The following is a 19,580-nucleotide window of genomic DNA, read 5'->3' on the forward strand; positions in this document are numbered from 1 at the left end:
AGTAAGCACAAGGGTGCAACAAATCTTTCTCTCCAGTTCTCTGTGATAGAATAGCCCCTATTGCACCGTCTGAAGCATCCACTTCAACAATAAACACTTTTTCAGGGTTAGGATGAACCAGTATAGGGGCTGTTGTGAATTTTGTTTTCAAATTTAAAAAAGCATCTTGTGTCTGAGGAGACCACACAAAAGGTATCCTTTTCTTTGTTAATTGGGTAATTGGTGTAATAATGCCCGAAAAATTCTTGATAAAACGTCTATAGAAATTAGCAAATCCTACAAATCGTTGGACCTCTTTCACATTTTTTGGAGTTGGCCAGTCTCTAATTGCTTGAATCTTGCTAGAATCCATGTGTAACCCTAGGGGAGAAATGATATAACCCAAGAACTGTATTTCCGTTTGATGGAATTCACATTTCTCCAACTTGATATAGAGTTGATATGCTTTCAGACGTTCCAACACCATTCTCACATGATTCTGATGTTCTTCTGTAGAATTAGAAAAGATTAATATGTCATCCAGATAGATGACTACGAACTGATCTAACAAGTCCTTGAAGATATCGTTAATAAAATGCTGAAAGGTTGCAGGGGCATTGCAAAGTCCAAAAGACATGACTAGATATTCATAATGTCCATAACGTGATCTAAACGCTGTCTTCCATTCATCACCTGGTCTAATGCGAACCAAATTATATGCACCTCGAAGATCCAATTTGGTGAATATTTTAGCTTGACGAACTCTATCCAGCAACTCCGGAATCAATGGCAGAGGGTAACGGTTTTTAATTGTGACTTTGTTTAATTCTCTATAGTCCACGCAAGGTCTCAAAGAGCCGTCTTTCTTTTTAACAAAAAAAATAGGTGCACCTGCTGGCGATGAAGATGGACGAATAAAACCTTTAGCTAAATTTTCATCTATGTATTCTTTAAGAGCCTTCAGTTCCGGCTCTGCTAATTGGTAGATGCATCCAAAAGGTATAGCTGCTCCAGGCAACAGTTCAATCGGACAATCGTAAGGTCGATGTGGAGGAAGTTTATTAGCATTCTCTTTGTCACATATATCAGTAAATTCGTCATATAGAGGAGGTAATTTAGGAGATACTTCAAGCTCCCCTTCAATCATTTCGTGAGATTGTTCTGGTAAAGACTTTGAGGAGGGGACCTCTGATGGAAAAGACACTTCTTTGGTTTCCCAGTCAATTGTAGGGTTCTGAGCCTGCAGCCATGGTAGTCCAAAAATTATTGGAAATTGTGGGGATGAAATTAATAGGAAAGATAGAACCTCATGGTGATTAGGTCTCATAATTATCTCCAATGGTTCAGTCTCTTGATCAACTGGACCTGAGTTCATAGGGGATCCATCTACAGTTTCCATAAGAATGGGTGACAGTCTCTCTTGAAATTTTACACCATGTTTATTAGCAAAAGAAATGTCCATAAAGTTCCCATTTGCTCCAGAGTCCACCATGGCAGAGGCGGATATCCATTGAGAATCAATTCTAAACTTGATGGGAATAAAGCAATGAGTGCCTTTGTGTTCTTTTTTAATATTGGGTGCTGTGCAGGAGACTGAATGAATGAGTGCATGCACTGGTGGCACTTGTTCAGAAGAAACAGATTCTACATCAGAGAATTCATGATCTGCTACTACCGCGACCATCTTGCGTTGACGACATGGACAATTGATAAGGAAGTGATCAGTTTTACCACAATAGAAGCATTGATTTTCTCTAAACCTTCGTTCTCTTCTGTCGGCACTTTCACGCTTTTGTATACTGTCAATTTGCATAGGTTCAGCTTGGTGTTCTTGGTAATTCTTTGTTTCAGAGTCTCTAGGAGTGGGAGCTGGAGCAGACGAGTAATAGTTATTATTACGGGACCAGGTAGAACCCCATTTTTCTTGTCGACGCTCTGACAGCCGAGTGTCTATTCGGATACAATGGTGTACAAAATCATCAAACTCTGTGGGAGCTTCAGCCCGTGCTAACTCGTCCTTAAGTGCACTAGATAGTCCTTTTTTAAAGAATGTTAATTTTGCAGCATTATTCCACTCAGTATCCATCACCCACTGTCTGAAATCTGTGGCATATTCGGCAACAGAGCGTCTGCCCTGACGTAGAGCCATCAACGCTGCTTCTGCTGTAGTACACCGGTTAGGATCATCAAATACTTGGCTCATGGCTGCTAGGAAGGCGTCCAAGCCATCAAGCCGAGCATCGTTGGTTTCAATAAGAGGGCTTGCCCAGGCTACAGCCTTATGTGTCAGAAGCATAATAATACACAGCACCTTTGAATTATCAGTAGGGAAGTGAGCAGGATGTGCACTAAAATATAACTTGCATTGGTTTATAAATCCACGGTATTTGTCACGATCCCCACCAAACCTGAATGGTGGAAGCGGCAGGGTAGATGAAGAGGCTGGGGTCACAACTCGAGTCTGAAGTTCCCGGATCAGCTCTGCTTGCTGAGCCACCATGCCTTGTAAACCCTGTGTAGCTTGTCCATAAACTTGAACATCATGGGTTGTTTGATTTTCAAACGCCAAATATTTAGTCTTTAAAGTTTGCATGTCAGCAAAGATGTTAGTAAGCAAACAGTTCATATTGTTCACACGAACCTCGAAACTTGCTTCTCTGGCGGATTCCATGGAAATGGCTTGAGTATCCTGTTACGATACTGGCGAACACTGCTGGAATCCTATGGTCAGAAGTAGCGAGCGGAGCACAGTGCAGAACCCGGTGAGACGTCCCCAGGAACAGTGCTTGGAGGGTGGAACACGAGTAGTAGTAGTAGCAGCAAGGAAGTAGGAACAGTCTGGCAAAGACAGTTCTCAGGGGCAGGAGACTGGAACAAGTCACAATACTCAAGCACTGTTTGGTATTCCATCTGGTCTGAAGTAGGCCCAAACAAGAAACAAGATGGTTCACACGATGCAACATTTGCCATCTTGGTTAAGGGCAAGTTTAAGGGCAAAACAGCAGCCTCCAGTGGTAAGGAGTAAAGGTGCAGCACAATTCTTCAAAGTGTAAAACAGCAGCCACTAGTGGTAATTTTGCAGTACAACAACAGAATCCTGACAGATAGATAGATAGATAGATAGATAGATAGATAGATAGATAGATAGATAGATAGATAGATAGATAGACAGACAGATGTTTAATGGAGAAGTGTTGGTATTTTTTATTACCACTATTCTCCCTCTCCTGCCAGAAGTTACAGCAGTCCAGAGAGGGGGAGGGGCACGAGGGGGGGGGCGGGAGCTGCAATAAGAATGTGCCTGGAGACACAAGATTTTATAAAACCATAAAATAATGTAATTTATTTTATGATTTTAGAAATGCTAGTGTTCCCAGGCACTAAATAGTTTTAATCTGTGTACTCACCAGTCACCCCTGTCCTGTGGCTTCGTTCTTCTCCTCTCCAGCGTTCCGCTTCAGTGTGTCTGCTGCACGCTGTTCTCTTGCTCCAAGCAGACTGCTGTGCAGGCAGCGTCGTTGCAGGGGGGCGTGGCTGGCAACAGGGAGAGTCGGGGGCAGGGCGGGACATTGCTCAGACTGCCGGGACGGCGGGACAGCAGTCAAAAACCGGGACTGTCCCGCCGGATTCGGGACGGTTGGGAGGTCTGATATATATACACATACACAAATTCATATACATGCAGATGATAGATAGATAGATAGATAGATAGATAGATAGATAGATAGATAGATAGATAGATAGATAGATAGATAGATAGATAGATAGATAGATAAATAGAATATACACTTTTGGGGTGGGGTCCATTTCTGAATTTTGCTATGGGCCCCTATGAATTTCATGTACACCCCTTGTCACATCCATGCAATTTATAGTACGGTTTACAATAATTTCCTTAGTATTAGTGGCTAATTCTGGAATGTATCTTTGGGCTGGCTTGAATTCATTACAATAAGATTACCTTGCTTGCTTAGCTTGCAGGATTAGCATTCCACATTTTTTACAGGCTGCTAAATTCTATCCAGTGGGCGTTCTCTCTCAAACCTACTGAGTTATAAAACTGATATATTTATGACCCTGCCTTATCCTATTAACTTTTGCCTGCAATATTTGTACTGTGCGCAGCATGTCCAGTAACTGCACAAATATAACAGTGTGCGTGAATGAAACCATCGCGGACTTCAATGACCACGGAACTTTGTCAACAATATTCAGTACCATCCTCTCTGTAATGTTGGCTTTGGTTGTGTTTTCCTTAGGATGCACCGTCGAGGCTGCTAAATTGTGGTCTCATTTTAAACGACCATGGGGAATTGCCATAGGACTAGTGTGCCAGTTTGGACTTATGCCTCTGATAGCCTATCTGCTAGCTACAGGCTTTTCTGTAAAACCAACGCAAGCTGTTGCTATATTGATTATGGGATGTTGTCCTGGTGGTGTCATCTCTAATATTATCACCCTATGGGTAGATGGAGACATGGATCTCAGGTATATTTATTTACATGTTTATATTACAAAGGATGCTATTGATTTATAGTTATGGTTATTATTATATATTATAGTACAGTGAAATCTCTTTGAGACGACCACTCAAAATTGTATTGAAAAGAAGATGGTCTGTTGGAGAAGTTTTACTGTACTGTTATATTATCACTAAAATGTCTCAAATGTTCAAGCAAACAAATTTTTGTGATAAACCTTGTGGTTGTTGGTGAACACTGCTTGTTCTCTTTCAGCCTCAGTATGACCTCCTGTTCAACCATGCTTGCTATGGGTATGATGCCCCTGTGTCTTTTCATATACTCTCGCTCCTGGGAACTGGCAAAAAGCATAACAATACCATACGATAAAATAGGTAATGGTCTTATGCCTAATATTTTCTAGACACAACTATGTTATCGGTTATCCAACAGTAACCGAACACTATGTTTTTTTCCCCCTAATCTTTAAATAATAAGGATTCATGGACATTGATAGTGTCAGAATGAGTTGTAGCCAGAGTAGGTGCCTCCTAGGGCAACACTGAGGGAAGAAGAACAATCTATAGATTAAAAAAAGAATGCTCTGCCATTACATTTTTAAAAAGATATGGAGTATGTATTATAAATGAGAATATAGGGATTAATGGGTGAGGGGTGTGACAGAGGGCGAATAAATGAATGAGTGTCCATCCCACAGCTTGCTAAACTTCAGGAACCACACTCTGTGAAGCACTGTCTGAAACCCCTGTTTGTCCCACCATGGGCATAGACTGGCACATAAGGATGGATAAATATACAGACATTTGCACACAGTGTACCTACTGTTGTGGGAAAGGTGCCACAGTGCCCCTATAATAGGGATATTTACGGTGACCCAATAACAGCTGAATGAAAAAAGCTAAATTTCACATCAGCCAGATTAGATTTACCTTGCTTTCCAATTATTTAAAGAGGGTCTCCAATTAAAATGTAAAATTTGCCACATATTAGTAATTCAGACGTTAGAACAGCAGTCAGAGTTCAGTGATTATGTTTATCTATTTACAGCGATATTGGCATTCTTCTATTCAGCGGGCACATTTTTAAACAGGACATGCAGTATTAATGGTTGCCATCTTTCAAGCAGCTTCTCTAAATTTAGACTTTGTTTTAAATAAACATCATTATCAAAGTTTGTTAACTATGTTCATTTATTAATGTATGGGCAACTTTTAATTTTGGGTGAAAATAATCTATAAAGCTTTAGTAGTGAGCTATAGTCCCGCCAGTGGATAGCAGGTACGGAAGTTGTGCATTCCATGACTGTGTCAGTGCTAAAATGGGGGAGTTTTATTCCCATAACCTCATTCTGTACACTAGTGGAAAGCTAAAATTGTGTGAAAGTATTCCGTTTTGTTATCCTTCATAATTGAAAACCCACATCACCTAGCTTTATTTGTTTTCTTGAGTATCAAGAGATGTATTTAACACCAATTACTCTACTTTTTTGTAGGTATGGCACTTTTAAGTGTAGTACTGCCTGTTGGAGTTGGGGTGTATGTTAATTACAAATGGCCAAGAAGAGCAAAGCTCATTTCAAAGGTGAGTACGCAGTTAAGGGTGCCATACACATCAGATGTATGTAGGCTGAAACCTGCTGATTTAAGCGGGACCACCCGACCATCTAATATGTATAGCGGCGTCCTGACTCTCCCCTGAAGGCAGATGTCAGGGAGAGAAGGACTGGGTTGTTGAAATTTAACATGCACAATATATTTTTTTGTAAAGAGATAAGTCGCTGCCAGAAGACTTTGGCAGCAGCTTTCTCTTCACCCCATTGAAAACATATGCACGCTTGAGCGAGAACGTGTAGCGGGGGGAGGGGGGAGTTGCTTAGGAATTGCTGTAGGCCGAGCTATCTAAACTTTATGGCCAGCCTTAGTCAATAAGATATATAGCACAATCTTTTCTAGATTTGTGTCTGAAAGATCCATGTCCATGACTATGAATTAAAAAATAATCTCCACAGAGGGATTGCCCTCTAGCAAAGAGCTAGAAATGAATAGTACTGCAACTAAAAATAATAGTACCAAATAAATAACATATAATAGTGTTAGTTCAATAAATAATGGCACAAGTGTCCCCCAAAAGTAAGCTGGCCACAGCTGGCCCTGCTGTTGTTAAATTAAAGCAGTTTTCCAGGACTTTTATACTGATTGCCTATTCTTTGATAGGTCATTAATATAAGATCGATGGGGGTCCAACTCCTGGCACCCCTGCCGATCAGCTGACTGAAGGGTTTACCAGGCACAGTGCTGTACACTTCCGTACCAGTTGTGCCTGTGATTGCAGTTCAGTCCCATTCACTTAAATAGGACCAGAACTGCAATCCCAGGCACAGCTGCTGCAGAAATATTGGTGCTGTGCCTGTTAATTGAGAAAAGGCAGAGGCAACGACCCCATCAGTCAGCTTATCGGCGGGGTGCCAGAAGTTGGACCCCACCGATCTTATATTAATGACCTATCCTAAGGTAAGGCCATCAGTATAAAGTCCTGGAGAACCCAAACTAATACTTCAATACCCAACAGTTCCCTTTCTTAGATATATTAATGTTTGTAAATACCTTTAATTTTCTGTAGTGCAGCGTTTTCTAGATATTTGATTGAGTCCACCCCATGCCTTGCGATTTGTTTAGGGGGTCAGTGCTATGGATTCGACCAACACCGCTGTTTAGCAGCCGCTACTGCGCCTGCACAGTTCCACCACTCTCCCCGAGTCTCAGTAAACCTGGAAGGAGTGCCGGGAGCGGGCCGTGCTTGCACATGCGCACAAAGTTCTGGCCCGACCATCTCTGTTAATTGCTTATCTTTTCAACGGGGCGGCTCCAGGTCATAGAGCCCTAGAGCTGTTTCCCTTTCCATGGCACAGCGCTTCATAGTGATTACCAGTTCAGACACACAGCGCTTGGGGACGGAGATGAGGAAGACAGAGGGCTGAGACAGTAAGGATGCACTAGGGGATGAACTGGGAGATAAATTGGGGGATGAAAATGCTGTATTCAAATTGAACTGGGGAAAACAAGCAAACACTTGGGAGGTAGAGGGGGGTTGCCACGACAGATCACTGCTTGTACACGTTGTTTGGAATCCTCATGCTGCTATTAGAATTTCTACATAGCAGCATCGGGACTGCGTACATTGCGCACATTCAGGGAAGCAGCAGAAATTAACATGCATGTTCAGCCATGCCAAGTCAGCGGTAAAAAATGTTGTGTGTATGGTTTGCTTAAAGCTTGCCATATACATAAGAGAAATGTTGTTTGAGAGGCCTTTTCATGTTATTTATTTATTGCAAATAACCACCAATAAACAACAGACTGACAGACAATCTGTTGAACTGATTTGCCAACCTGATTTTTTCTTCTTTCTGGACAACTTATCCAAAACAGCCAAAATTTTTTATGGACACATTAGAAAACCAAAGGAAATGATAAAGTTTCTAAATTATTTATGGTAGCGTTAAAAAAAATATCAGTCCAACATCATTAACCAGATAATTCAATGTTTTTGGTAGAAGTGATATTTCTACATAGCAAATAATTTGGAATCTTTTCCTGTGTGGGAGTGTTAATAGACATCGCGTCCTGGCTGGAGGTGATGTCTATTTACTCTCAAGACACTTCAGTAACGTTAATGTGGGTGTATGTGACAGCAAGCGTTGCTGAGTACATGAATGGAGAGAAGTGTATGACTCTGATTGGTCAGCGTCATACACTTCTCTTTACAACGCCCACTTGGTCAAAAAGTAAAAACACACCCAGTTGGGCATTAACCCCTTAAGGACGCAGCCTAGTTTTGGCCTTAAGGCTCAGAGCCCATTTTTCAAATCTGACATATTTCACTTTATGTGGTAATAACGTGGGAATGCTTAAACCTACCCAAGCGATTCTGAGATTGTTTTCTCGTGACACATTGGGCTTCATGTTCGTGGTAAAATTTGGTCGATATATTCAGTGTTTATTGGTGAAAAATTGCAAAATTTAGAGAAAATTTTGAAAAAATTGCATTTTTCAGAATTTAAATGCATCTGCTTGTAAAACAGACGGTTATACCACCCAAAATAGTTACTAGTTCACATTTCCCATATGTCTACTTTAGATTGGCATCGTTTTTTGAACATTCTTTTATTTTTCTTGGACGTTACAAGACTTAGAACATAAACAGCAATTTCTCATATTTTTAAGAAAATTTCAAAAGCCTTTTTTTTAAGGTACCTCTTGAGTTCTGAAGTGGCTTTGTGGGGCCTATGTATTAGAAACCCTGATAAAACACCCCATTTTAAAAACTAGACCCCTCAAAGTATTCAAAACAGCAGTTAGAAAGTTTTTTAACCCTTCAGGCATTTCACAGGAATTAAAGCAAAGTGGAGGTGAAATTTGCAAATTTCATTTTTCTTGCTGAATTTCAATTTTATTCATTTTTTTTTCTGTAACACAGAAGGTTTTACCAGAGAAACACTACTAAATATGTATTGTCCAGATTCTGCAGTTTTTAGAAATGTCCCACATGTGGCCCTACTGCGCTCGTGGACTAAAACACAAGCCCTAGAAGCAAAGAAGCACCTAGTGCATTTTGAGTCTTCTTTTTTATTAGAATATATTTTAGGCAGCATGCCAGGTTTGAAGAGGTGTTGAGGTGTCAAAACAGTAGGAATCCCCCAATAGTGACCCCATTTTGGAAACTACACCCCTCAAGGAATTCATTTAGGGTTGTTGTTACCATTTTGACCGCACAGTTTTTTCACAGCACGTATTTGAATTGGGCTCTGAAATGAAAAAAATGTCATTTTTTCCAATAAAATGTAATTTGTGATCAAAATTTCTTATTTTCACAGGGAACAAAATACCCCATTTTGTTGCCCAATTTGTCCTTAGTGTGGCAATACCCCATTTGTGGTGATAAACTGCCGTTTGGGCCCATGGGAAGGCTCAGAAGGAAAGGAGCGCTATATGTTTGTTGGAGTCCAGATTTTGTTGGATTGGTTTTCGGGTGCCATGTCGCATTTGCAGAGCCTCAGAGGTATCAAAGCAATGGAAACCCACCAAAAGTGACCCCATTTTGGAAACTACACCCCTCAAGGAATTCATTTATGGTTGTTGTTAGCATTTTGACTGCACAGTTTTTTCACAGCACCTATTTCAATTGGGCTGTGACATTAAAAAAATGAAATTTTTTCCAATAAGATGTAATTTTTTACCAAAATTTCTTATTTTCACAGGGAACAAAATACTCAATTTTGTTGCCCAATTTCTCCTGAGTGCATCAATACCCCATTTGTGGCAATAAACTGCCGTTTGGGCCCATGGGAGGCCTCAGAAGGGAAGGAGCGCTGTGTGTTCTTTGGAGTACAGATTTTGCTGGTTTGGTTTTCAGGTGCCATGTCGCATTTGCAGAGCCCCAGAAGTATCAAAGCAATGGAAACCCACCAGAAGTGATCCCATTTTGGAAACTACACCCCTCAAGGAATTCATTTATGGGTAATGTGACCATTTAGACTCCATAGTTTCTTCACAGAACTTATTTGAATTGGGCTGGGAATTAAAAAAAAATATATTTTTTCCAATAATATGTCATTTTAGCTCAAAAATTCTTATTTTCACAAGAAATAAAATACTCCATTTTGTTGCCCAATTTGTCCTGAGTGCGGCAATACCCCATTTGTGGTGATAAACTGCCATTTGGGCCCATGGGAGGGCTCAGAAGGAAAGGAGCGCTGTGTGTTCTTTGGAGTACAGATTTTGCTGGATTAGTTTTTGGGTGCCATGTCGCATTTGCAGAGCCCCAGAGGTATCAAAGCAATAGAAACCCACCACAAATGACCCCATTTTGGAAACTACACCCCTCAAGGAATTCATTTATGGGTGTTGTGACCATTTTGACCCCATAGTTTTTTCACAGAACTTATTTGAATTGGGCTGGGAATGAAAACAAAATTTTTTTTTTCAAATAATATGTAGTTTTGGCTGAAAATTTCTTATTTTCACAAGAAACAAAATACCTCATTCTGTTGCGCAATTTGTTCTGAGTAACCCATTTGTTGTGATAAACTGCCGTTTGGGCCCATGGGAGGGCTCAGAAGGAAAGGACCACCATTTGGCCTACTGGGGATTTTCTAGTGCGAAGTCATGTATGCAGAAGCCCCTGAGGTACCAGTACAGTTGAAACCCGCAAGAAGTGACCCCGTTTTAAAAACTACACCCTTAAGGCATTCATCTAGAGGTGTAGTGAGCATTTTGACCGGAGACCTACACCCCATAAACTGTAATGTGGGTTCTCCCGGGTAAGGCAATACCCTACATGTGGCTGTTATCAGCTGCCTGGACACACAGCAGGGCCCAGAGGGGAAAGACGAGGGGGGATAAGCTGTGTGGAGTGCATCAGGGTAAGTAAAATTGGGGTAAATTATAAACCAAGGGATGTATGATAAATTTTAAAACACTTTCATACAGAGCTCTGGTTATTCGGGACACGTGTCACATTGATATATTGTGTCATCCATTATCGCCCTCTTATAGCAGACTTTGCACCTCTTTTGACTTTTTCCCTTCTTGCCAGTTTGGGGAACTTCACCTGGAAAGTGTTGCCCTGGTACGATGCGTGTGGGCTCACTTCCAGAAGTACTGGGTGCCCCCCCTTCTTGGTCCCTAAAGATTAGGTTCTTGATAATCACCTCTTGAAATTCCAGGAAAGTTCCCGTCTGGCCTGCACATCGACGTAGCATGTATGCATTGTACAATGCCATCTGTATGATGTGCCCGGCCAGCTTCTTATACCACACCGCATGGCGCTGTAGGGCTTCAGGGCTTGATCTTACAAGTCCATCCCTCCCATGTACCTATTGTAGTCCAGGATGCAGTCTGGTTTGGGGGTGGCCTTTCCTTCATATATCCTAAACCTGTAGGTATACCCTGATGCACTCTCACAGCTTATACATCTTCACGCCATACCTTGCCCTCTTACCCGGCAGGTAATCGCGGAATTGAACCCTCCCTTTAAAATGTACCAGGGACTCATCAATAGAAATACACTTCTCGGGGGTGTATGCTGGGGAAAACCGGGCACTGGAACGGTCTAATAGGGGTCTCCGTTTATACAAACGGTCAAAACTGGGGTCATCTCGGGGTGGGCACGGCTCATTATCAGTATAATGTAAGAAGCGAAGTATTGCCTCATTTATTTATTTTTTTAGGTTCCAGTTCAGTTCTGAAGTTGCTTTGAGGGGCCCATATATTAGAAACCCCTATCAAATACCCGATTTTAGAAACTAGACCCCTCAAAGTATTCACAACAGCATGTAGAAAGTTTATGAACCCTTTAGGTGTTTCACAAAAATTTAGAGCAAAGTAGAGGTGAAATTTACATATTTTTTTTGTCAGAAAATCCTCTTTATACCATTTTTTTTATAACACAAAAGGATTTATCAGTGAAACGCAACTTAATATTTATTGCCCAGATTCCGCAGTTTTGAGAAATATCCCACATGTGGCCCTAGTGTGGTAATGGACTGAAGCACCGGCCTCAGAAGCAAAGGAGCACCTAGTGGATTTTGAAGCCTCTTTTTTATTAGGCACCATGTCCGGTTTGAAGAGGTCTTGTGGTGCCAAAACATTGGGAACCCCCCAAAAGTGACCCCAATTTGGAAACTAGACCCCTTGAGGAATCCATTGTAGTTTTCTTGGGGTGCATGCGGCTTTTTGATCAGTTTTTATTCTATTTTTAGTTGGCGTGGTGACTAAAAAACAGCAATTGTACTATTGTTTTTTTTTTTTCGTTTTTTTTTTACAGCGTTCACCGTGCGCTATAAATGACTTATTCACTTTATTCTGCGGGGTGATACGATTACGGCGATACCAGATGTTTATAGTTTTTTTTTATGTCTTATGGCGTTTGCACAATAAAATACGTTTTGTAAACAATCATTCACTTTTTGTGTTACCTTATTCTAAGAGCCATAACTGTTTTATTTTTCAATCAATAAAGCCGTGCGAGGACTTATTTTTTGCGTAACGAACTGTAGTTTCGATCAGCACCATTTTTAGGTACATGCGACTTTTTGATCTCTTTTTATTCCATTTTTTGCGAGGTGAAGTGACCAAAGAATTGTGATTGTGGTTCGGTTTATTATTATTTTATTTTACGGCGTTCACCGTGCGGGATAAATAATTAAATAATTTTGTAGTTCAGGCCGTTACGGACGCGGCGATACCAATTATGTATAGTTTATTTGTTTGTTTATATATTTTTATTAATAATAAAGGACTGATAAGGGAAAAGGGGGGATTTTTACTTTTATTACTTTTAAATCTTTTATTTTCTTATTTTTACACATCTTTTTTTAACTTTTTTTTTACTTTATTACTTTGTCCCACTAGGGGACATGAGGGCAGGATGCCCTGATCGCTATTCTAATACACTGCACTACATGCGTAGTGCAGTGTATTAGAACTGTCAGCTACTCACTGACAGCAAGCATAGTGGGTCCTGACGTTGTCAGGACCCACTAGGCTTCCGTCTATGGCATAGCCGGACGCCATTGTTTGGTGTCCGGTTGCCATAGTCACCATCGCCGGCCGCTATCGCGTAGCAGGCCGGCGATGGCAGCTTAACCCCTAAAAAGCCGCGATCTCTATAGAACGCGGCTTTTAAGAGGTTAATCAGCGGGGACACAGCGATCGGTCCCCGCTGTAGGAGCTGTGACAGCTGCTGAACAAGACAGCAGCGTCACAGCTCCTTTATGTGTCGGGAGGACGGCCGAAACGGCCGTTACTCCCGAGACGTACTATTACGGCATGGAGCGCGAACGATACAGCTGCCATGACGTAATAGTACGTCAAGGAGCGGGAAGGGGTTAAGAAAGTCATTAGCATAAATCTAAAATAAGTCATAATTTGATCAAAATTGATAATTTTTCTAAATAAAAACCACTGCTGTCACCTACATTACAGCGCCAATCACACAATGTAGTAGATAGGGCACTTATAATGTGGTGACAGAGCCTCTTTAAAGAGACTCTGTCACCACATTATAAGTGCCCTGTCCCCTACATAAGTAGATCGGCGCTGTAATGTAGGTGACAGTAATGCTTTTTATTTTAAAAAACAATCTTTTTTCACAAAGTTAGGAGCGATTTAAGTTTATGCTAATGAGCTTTCTTAATGCCCAAGTGGGCGTACTTTTACTTTCGACCAAGTGGGCGTTGTACAGAGGAGTGCATGACGCTGACCAATCGGCATCATGCTCTCCTCTCCATTCATTTACACTGCACTAGCGATATAGTTATATCACTATGTGCATCCTCATACACAAACCCTAACATTACTACAGTGTCCTGATAATGAATACACATGACCATCCAGCCTGGACGTCATGTGTACTCAGAATCCTGACACTTCTGACTCTTTTTTGTGAGATTCCAGCAACGGATACGAAATCTCGCGAGATCACGGAGCTAAACGAGATTTGATTTCACTTGCCGGAATCTCAGAAAAAAAGAATCAGAAGTGTCAGGATTCTGAGTACACATGATGTCCAGGCTGGATGGTCATGTGTATTCATTATCAGGACACTGTAGTAATGTTAGTGTTTGTGTATGAGGCTGCACATAGTGATATAACTATATCGCTAGTGCAGTGTAAATGAATGGAGAGGAGTGCATGATGCCGATTGGTCAGCATCATGCACTCCTCTGTACAACGCCCACTTGGTCGAAAGTAAAAGTACGCCCACTTGGGCATTAAGAAAGCTCATTAGCATCAACTTAAATCGCTCCTAACGTTGTGAAAATAGATCGTTTTTTTTAAAATAAAAAGCATTACTGTCACCTACATTACAGCGCCGATCTCCTTATATAGGGGACAGGGCACTTATAATGTGGTGACAGAGTCTCTTTAAGGCCTAAAATAGGCTGGTCACTAAGGGGTTGAATTAGTGAAGTCATTCATTCTGTGGAATAACAGGTGTCAATTTTGAACCTTATTTAAGGTAGGAGGGTGGCAAATGTTGCACATGTTGGTTATAGAGCATTTCCTAATGAAATACTGGAGAAAATAAGTCGTTCCATGCATTCTTCTTTGATTAAAAAGTTGATTGGAGAGAGAAAAACATATAGAGAATTGCAGCAAATTATAGGCTGCTCAGCTGAAATTGTCTCAAATGCCTTGAAGAGGCCACCAAAACCTAAGAGACGCGGAAGGAAACTGGAAACTACTGTTGGAATGGTTCGAAGAATAGCCAAAATGACAAAGGCTCAGCCAATGATCACCTCCAGAAAGATCAAACAAGATCCGAAGTTACCAGTGAGAACTGCTACAATCAGAAGACGATTAAGTGAAGCCAAGTTACTAGCAAGAACGTCCCGTTGTTGAAAAAATGTCCTGAATAGGTTAAAATTTGCCGAAGAACACATTGACTAGCCCAAAGACAAATGTTGCAATGTTTGTGGACTGATGAAAGCAAAATTGGTCTTTTTGGGTCTAGTCGCAGCAGACAGTATGTCAGACGACCCCAGATTACTGAATGCAAGCCACAGTACACTGTGAAGGCAGTAAAGCATGGTGCTGCAAAAATCATGATATGGGGCTGTTCCTCATACCATGGTGCTGGGCCTATTTTTCGTATACAAGGGATTATGGATCAGTTTGAATATATCAAAATACTTGGAGATCATGTTGCCCTATGCCAAAAAAGAAATGACCTTGAATTGGGTGTCTCAACACGTCTATGATCCAAAACACATCCATAAGCGAACAACATCTTGGTTACTGACAAAAAGGACTGAGGTAATGGAGTGGCCAGCCCAATCCCCTGACCTCAATCCCATAGAGAACTTGTGGGGTGACATAAAAAATGCAGTTTATGAGGTAAAACTCAAAAATGAAGAACTGTGGAATGTCGTCCAATCTTCCTGGACTAGAATACCTGTTCAGAGGTGCCAGAAGTTGGTCGACTCCATGCAACACAGATGTCAAGAAGTTCTCAGAAACAATGGTTATTAGTTCAGTAAAGTCAAATCTGAAACATTTTTTCAGTTTATAGATTACATTTTTGAGTTTTTAAAGAAAAATGCTGGCACTGCTATTTCCTTTCAACAGCCTAATATTCCTTTTTCTTTACTTTCTTTAAAGGATTAACACAAACTGGATACATTTTGTTATTGTTTTGATTTGGAATTAAATGTGAAGTATTTCTAATGCATTTGCATTTAGGCAAATAAAAGTTATTATAAAGATTTTGCGCTATTTTTTTGAACACTAGTATATGTCTATAGCTCAGAATACTGATATAAACACAATAGCAACAGAATGTCCAAAGAATAAAGAGACATGTCAATAAATTCTGTTTCCATATTGACAAAGTTGGCATAAAAGTAGAAAGGAAAAGTAAGAAAATAAGTTAAAGACCAGAGAGAGATTTAAAGGGGGTGTACGGCGCCTGACATCGAGCATGGAGAGAAGCTGCTTGAAGTCGGGAGGGACAGTTAATTCATTCTTATTAAAGGGACTCATGCACGACACCTGTAGAGTCTCTCCACGCTCGATGTCAGATTGTGCGAAAGTGAAAGGCGCCAGACAACTCCTCTAAGGGGTGGGCTATATCTACAGAGGGGCTATATACAGGGGTGGGCTATCTATGGAGCACTATATACAGGGGTGGGCTATATCTACAGGGGGGCTACATAGCCCCCTGTAGATATAGCCCACCCCTGTATATAGTGCTCCATAGATCGCCCACCCCTGTATATAGCCCCCCTGTAGCTATAGCCAACCCCTGTATATACTGCTCCATAGATAGCCCACTCCAGTATATAGAACCCCCTGTAGATAGACACCCCCGTAGATAAAGCCCCCTGCGTGTAGATAAAGCCCCCCGTAGATAAAGTCCCCCTTGTAGATAAAGGCCCCCCCCCGTGTAGACAATGTCCCCCCCCTGTAGATAAAGCCCCCCAGTAGATACAGCCACACACTTTTTTATTACAATTAAAAAAAAAAAGAAACTATTCAAACTCACCTTAATCCCATTCCCACGCCGTCCGGCAGCAATGGAGACCTGCTCTCTTCTGTGCAGGTCTCCTGCGGGTTGAACGAAGCGTCTATGAAAGGCGCTGATTGGCTGGGCAGGATGACTTTCCCTGTCAATCAGCGCCTTTCATCGATGGAAGCTTCAGTGGTACAAAAGGTACCAGTCGCTTCACTGGTACAAAAGCGCTGAATAGCCGGTCACGGAACGTGCCCGGTCATTCATTGCTTCTAATTGTACCTGTGTCCTATGGACACAGGTACAATTATAGTGCAGGAGGAGGTGGCGCTGGCGCCCCCCTCTAAGTTGCGCCCGGGGCACATGCCCCGTCTGCCCCCCCCCTAGCTACGCCCCTGGATAAGGAGACATTGGGGATTCTTTTAGGATTTAGTGGGTTCAACAATTTTGACAGCAATGCACTTGAATCGGGTATTGTATGCCCCATTCACATGCTCTGAGGAAAAAAAATCAGTGCGGAATTACAGCAGGGCTGCGAACCGCAATGGTGCTGATTTATATGCAAATTTGCATGCCAATCCATGGCAGAAATTGAAGTTTCAGCTGTAGTTTTCTGCAGTGAACTATAGGGATGCACGATGCATCGAAAATTCGATACTGTTTCGATACTGTGCATCCCCAAACGGTTTGATACCGTTATTTCATGTATTTTGATACTTGGCTGTGCGGGCGCACAGCTCAGTATTCTAACACATGAATGTATGAGAACGGGGCTGCGGCTGTGTAATTCAGTCATTGCCCCGCTCCGGAGTCCTGATAACAAGTGCGCGGAGTCAGGATGAGGTGATGCGGCCGGCGCTGCACTAATGAGCGGCGGCAGTGAAGACAGAACATGGCAGGTGCACTACAAAACACCCCCATGTTCTGTCTTCAGTGCCTGAACCGCCGCTCATTAGTGCAGCGCCGGCCGCATCACCTCATGCTGACCGCGCACGCACTTCCTGTCAACGGCTGTATTACACAGCTGCAGCCCCGCTGGCGGAGATCAGAAAAACCTCTCATCTCCGCCGTTATTCCCGTGAATGCTGCGATCACAGCGGACTGCAGCATTCAGGGGAAAATGAGGAGGGATGCCCCTTGGATCGCGTCACAGTGACGCAATTGAGGGACATACCACATATGGGCAGACAGCCTAAGGTCCATTGAAGGACCCCAGGGCTGTCTTACTATATTTCCTGTTGTTAGGGCATACTTAGGTATGTCCTAACAGCTGCCTGTGTACTATCAGTACACAAGCTAATGTACTGGTATATAGATAGATGTCAGTACATTAAAGTTTAAAAAATAAAGTAATGTTAAATAAAATAAAAAATACACATACACCTTTTTTACAATAAACATTAAAATAAGTCTCAATACATAAAATATACATTATTGTGTTACAAATGAACTTTTCTTGCTGAGCCCTCACCTCCCTTGACACACAACAGAACAGTGTGTATACTACCTTGGCAGTGACCTGCCAAACATCCGGAGGACTATTTATTGCAGCAGTGCTGACTTATTTTCTTTTTACTACTGACATAAAATATACACATTCAGTATTGGCGTGGCCGTAATAACCTGAACAACAATTTTTTTTGCATCATTTAAGATGTGTACGCTGTAAAAAAATAAAATAAAAACTGCTTTCTATCACTTATTGTGGGGCACAAGGTGTGATGAATTTAACCTCCAAGTGCCTCACATTAATAGTAATTAACCCCATCATGTCCCTTACACATTAACCCATTATGACTGAGAAACATGATGGGGTTAATTACTATTAATGTGAGGCACGTGGAGGTTAAATTCATCATCGCACCACACGCCACACATCAGAAAATGGAAGAACTTTTTTTTTTATTATTACTGTTGGCAAAGTATCGAATTGGTATCGAAATCGCAATACTAAACGAAGTATCGGTATCGAAGTCCAAATTCCGGTATTGTGACATCCCTAGTGAATTATACTCATGGAAGATTTGCCTACTGCATATCCTCACCATGTAAACATAGACTTATGTATTGTTAGCCTACCAGTAACCAGCTACCTGAGACTATAGATGTAAATGAACAACAGGAGGGGACTAAGAAGAGAGACACCAACAAGAAAGAGCAAGAGCTCAGGGCTAAATCCGTGCAAGGAGGCATAAGGGACGCTATTTGTGTAACTTAGCCACCCTTAAGGGGTTCAAAATGGCGGTGGCCACATGGTTTGCGGCGCCGACATTGCTAAGGTGGGCTTGGTAGGGAGCCCACCTGTGGTGAAAAGGGGCGTTTTGGCTCGAAAAGCCCGCCCAACGATTAACTGGCCAGGTAAAGGGGGCGGGGAAGAGAGGTAGATAAGGGGCGGCCAGGTAAGAGGCTGGTCAGTTTTCTGGAGGAGAGCAATCCCTGTTGAATGTTATTGTTATAATCCTTTGTAAGGCGGATCACGACACTACGCTCTGAGAAGGGCGGATTGATTTGGTTGGCCACAGTGTGAAAGCCATATGGCAGGGCAACCTTGCTAGTGGGGGAACATGAGCCATACGGCAGGTTCCCAGGTAAGATAACGGCCCGGGTACCTACGAAGGCCAGCTGGGACGGCTGACGGCTGCCCAGTGGACCGACCGATAGCAGGCCTGGAACGGACTGTCTTGCGGTAGTAGGGCTGGGGGCAGGTGTGCCCCAGCTCATAGAGAGTGGTGTCGTGATTGGTCGGACTTCCCATATCACTGTACATTGTTTGACAAAGACGTTGAGTTGTGTGGTTACTGTTGGGGGGTGGTTGGTCAAAGGGCTAGGGGAGGTAGCATGTGCGATCCTTATAGAGGAGAGATTACTTACAGGACTCAAGTGGTGATAACGATATAAATGTGTTTTTGTCTTTTACTAGGCTGGCTCAATTATTGGAGGACTCCTAATGCTTGTGATTGGTATAGCTAGTTCACTGCTATACAAAGGCTCTTGGAACACAGACATCTCCATCCTGACAATTGGCATCATCTATCCTCTACTTGGCTATGTTTTAGGCTTCTGCTTAGCAGTAATTACACGCCAGCCCTGGCAAAGGTTGTTTATTTA

The 19,580-nt window shown here is 42.0% G+C and overlaps 1 protein-coding gene across 1 annotated transcript in view; it reads left to right on the forward strand.

Annotated features, from left to right (window-relative positions):
* Positions 1–4,105: 4,105 nt before the first annotated feature.
* Positions 4,106–19,580, forward strand: part of SLC10A6 (solute carrier family 10 member 6) — a 29,498-nt gene continuing 14,023 nt past the window's right edge. The window contains exons 1-4 of the mRNA XM_075849815.1: positions 4,106–4,467; positions 4,716–4,834; positions 5,953–6,041; positions 19,393–19,568. Of these exons, the coding sequence (XP_075705930.1) occupies positions 4,106–4,467; positions 4,716–4,834; positions 5,953–6,041; positions 19,393–19,568 (746 nt within the window). The remainder of the gene's footprint in view (positions 4,468–4,715; positions 4,835–5,952; positions 6,042–19,392; positions 19,569–19,580) is intronic.

This window comes from Rhinoderma darwinii, chromosome 1 (genome assembly GCF_050947455.1).
Source record: "Rhinoderma darwinii isolate aRhiDar2 chromosome 1, aRhiDar2.hap1, whole genome shotgun sequence".
Lineage (NCBI taxonomy): Eukaryota > Metazoa > Chordata > Amphibia > Anura > Rhinodermatidae > Rhinoderma > Rhinoderma darwinii.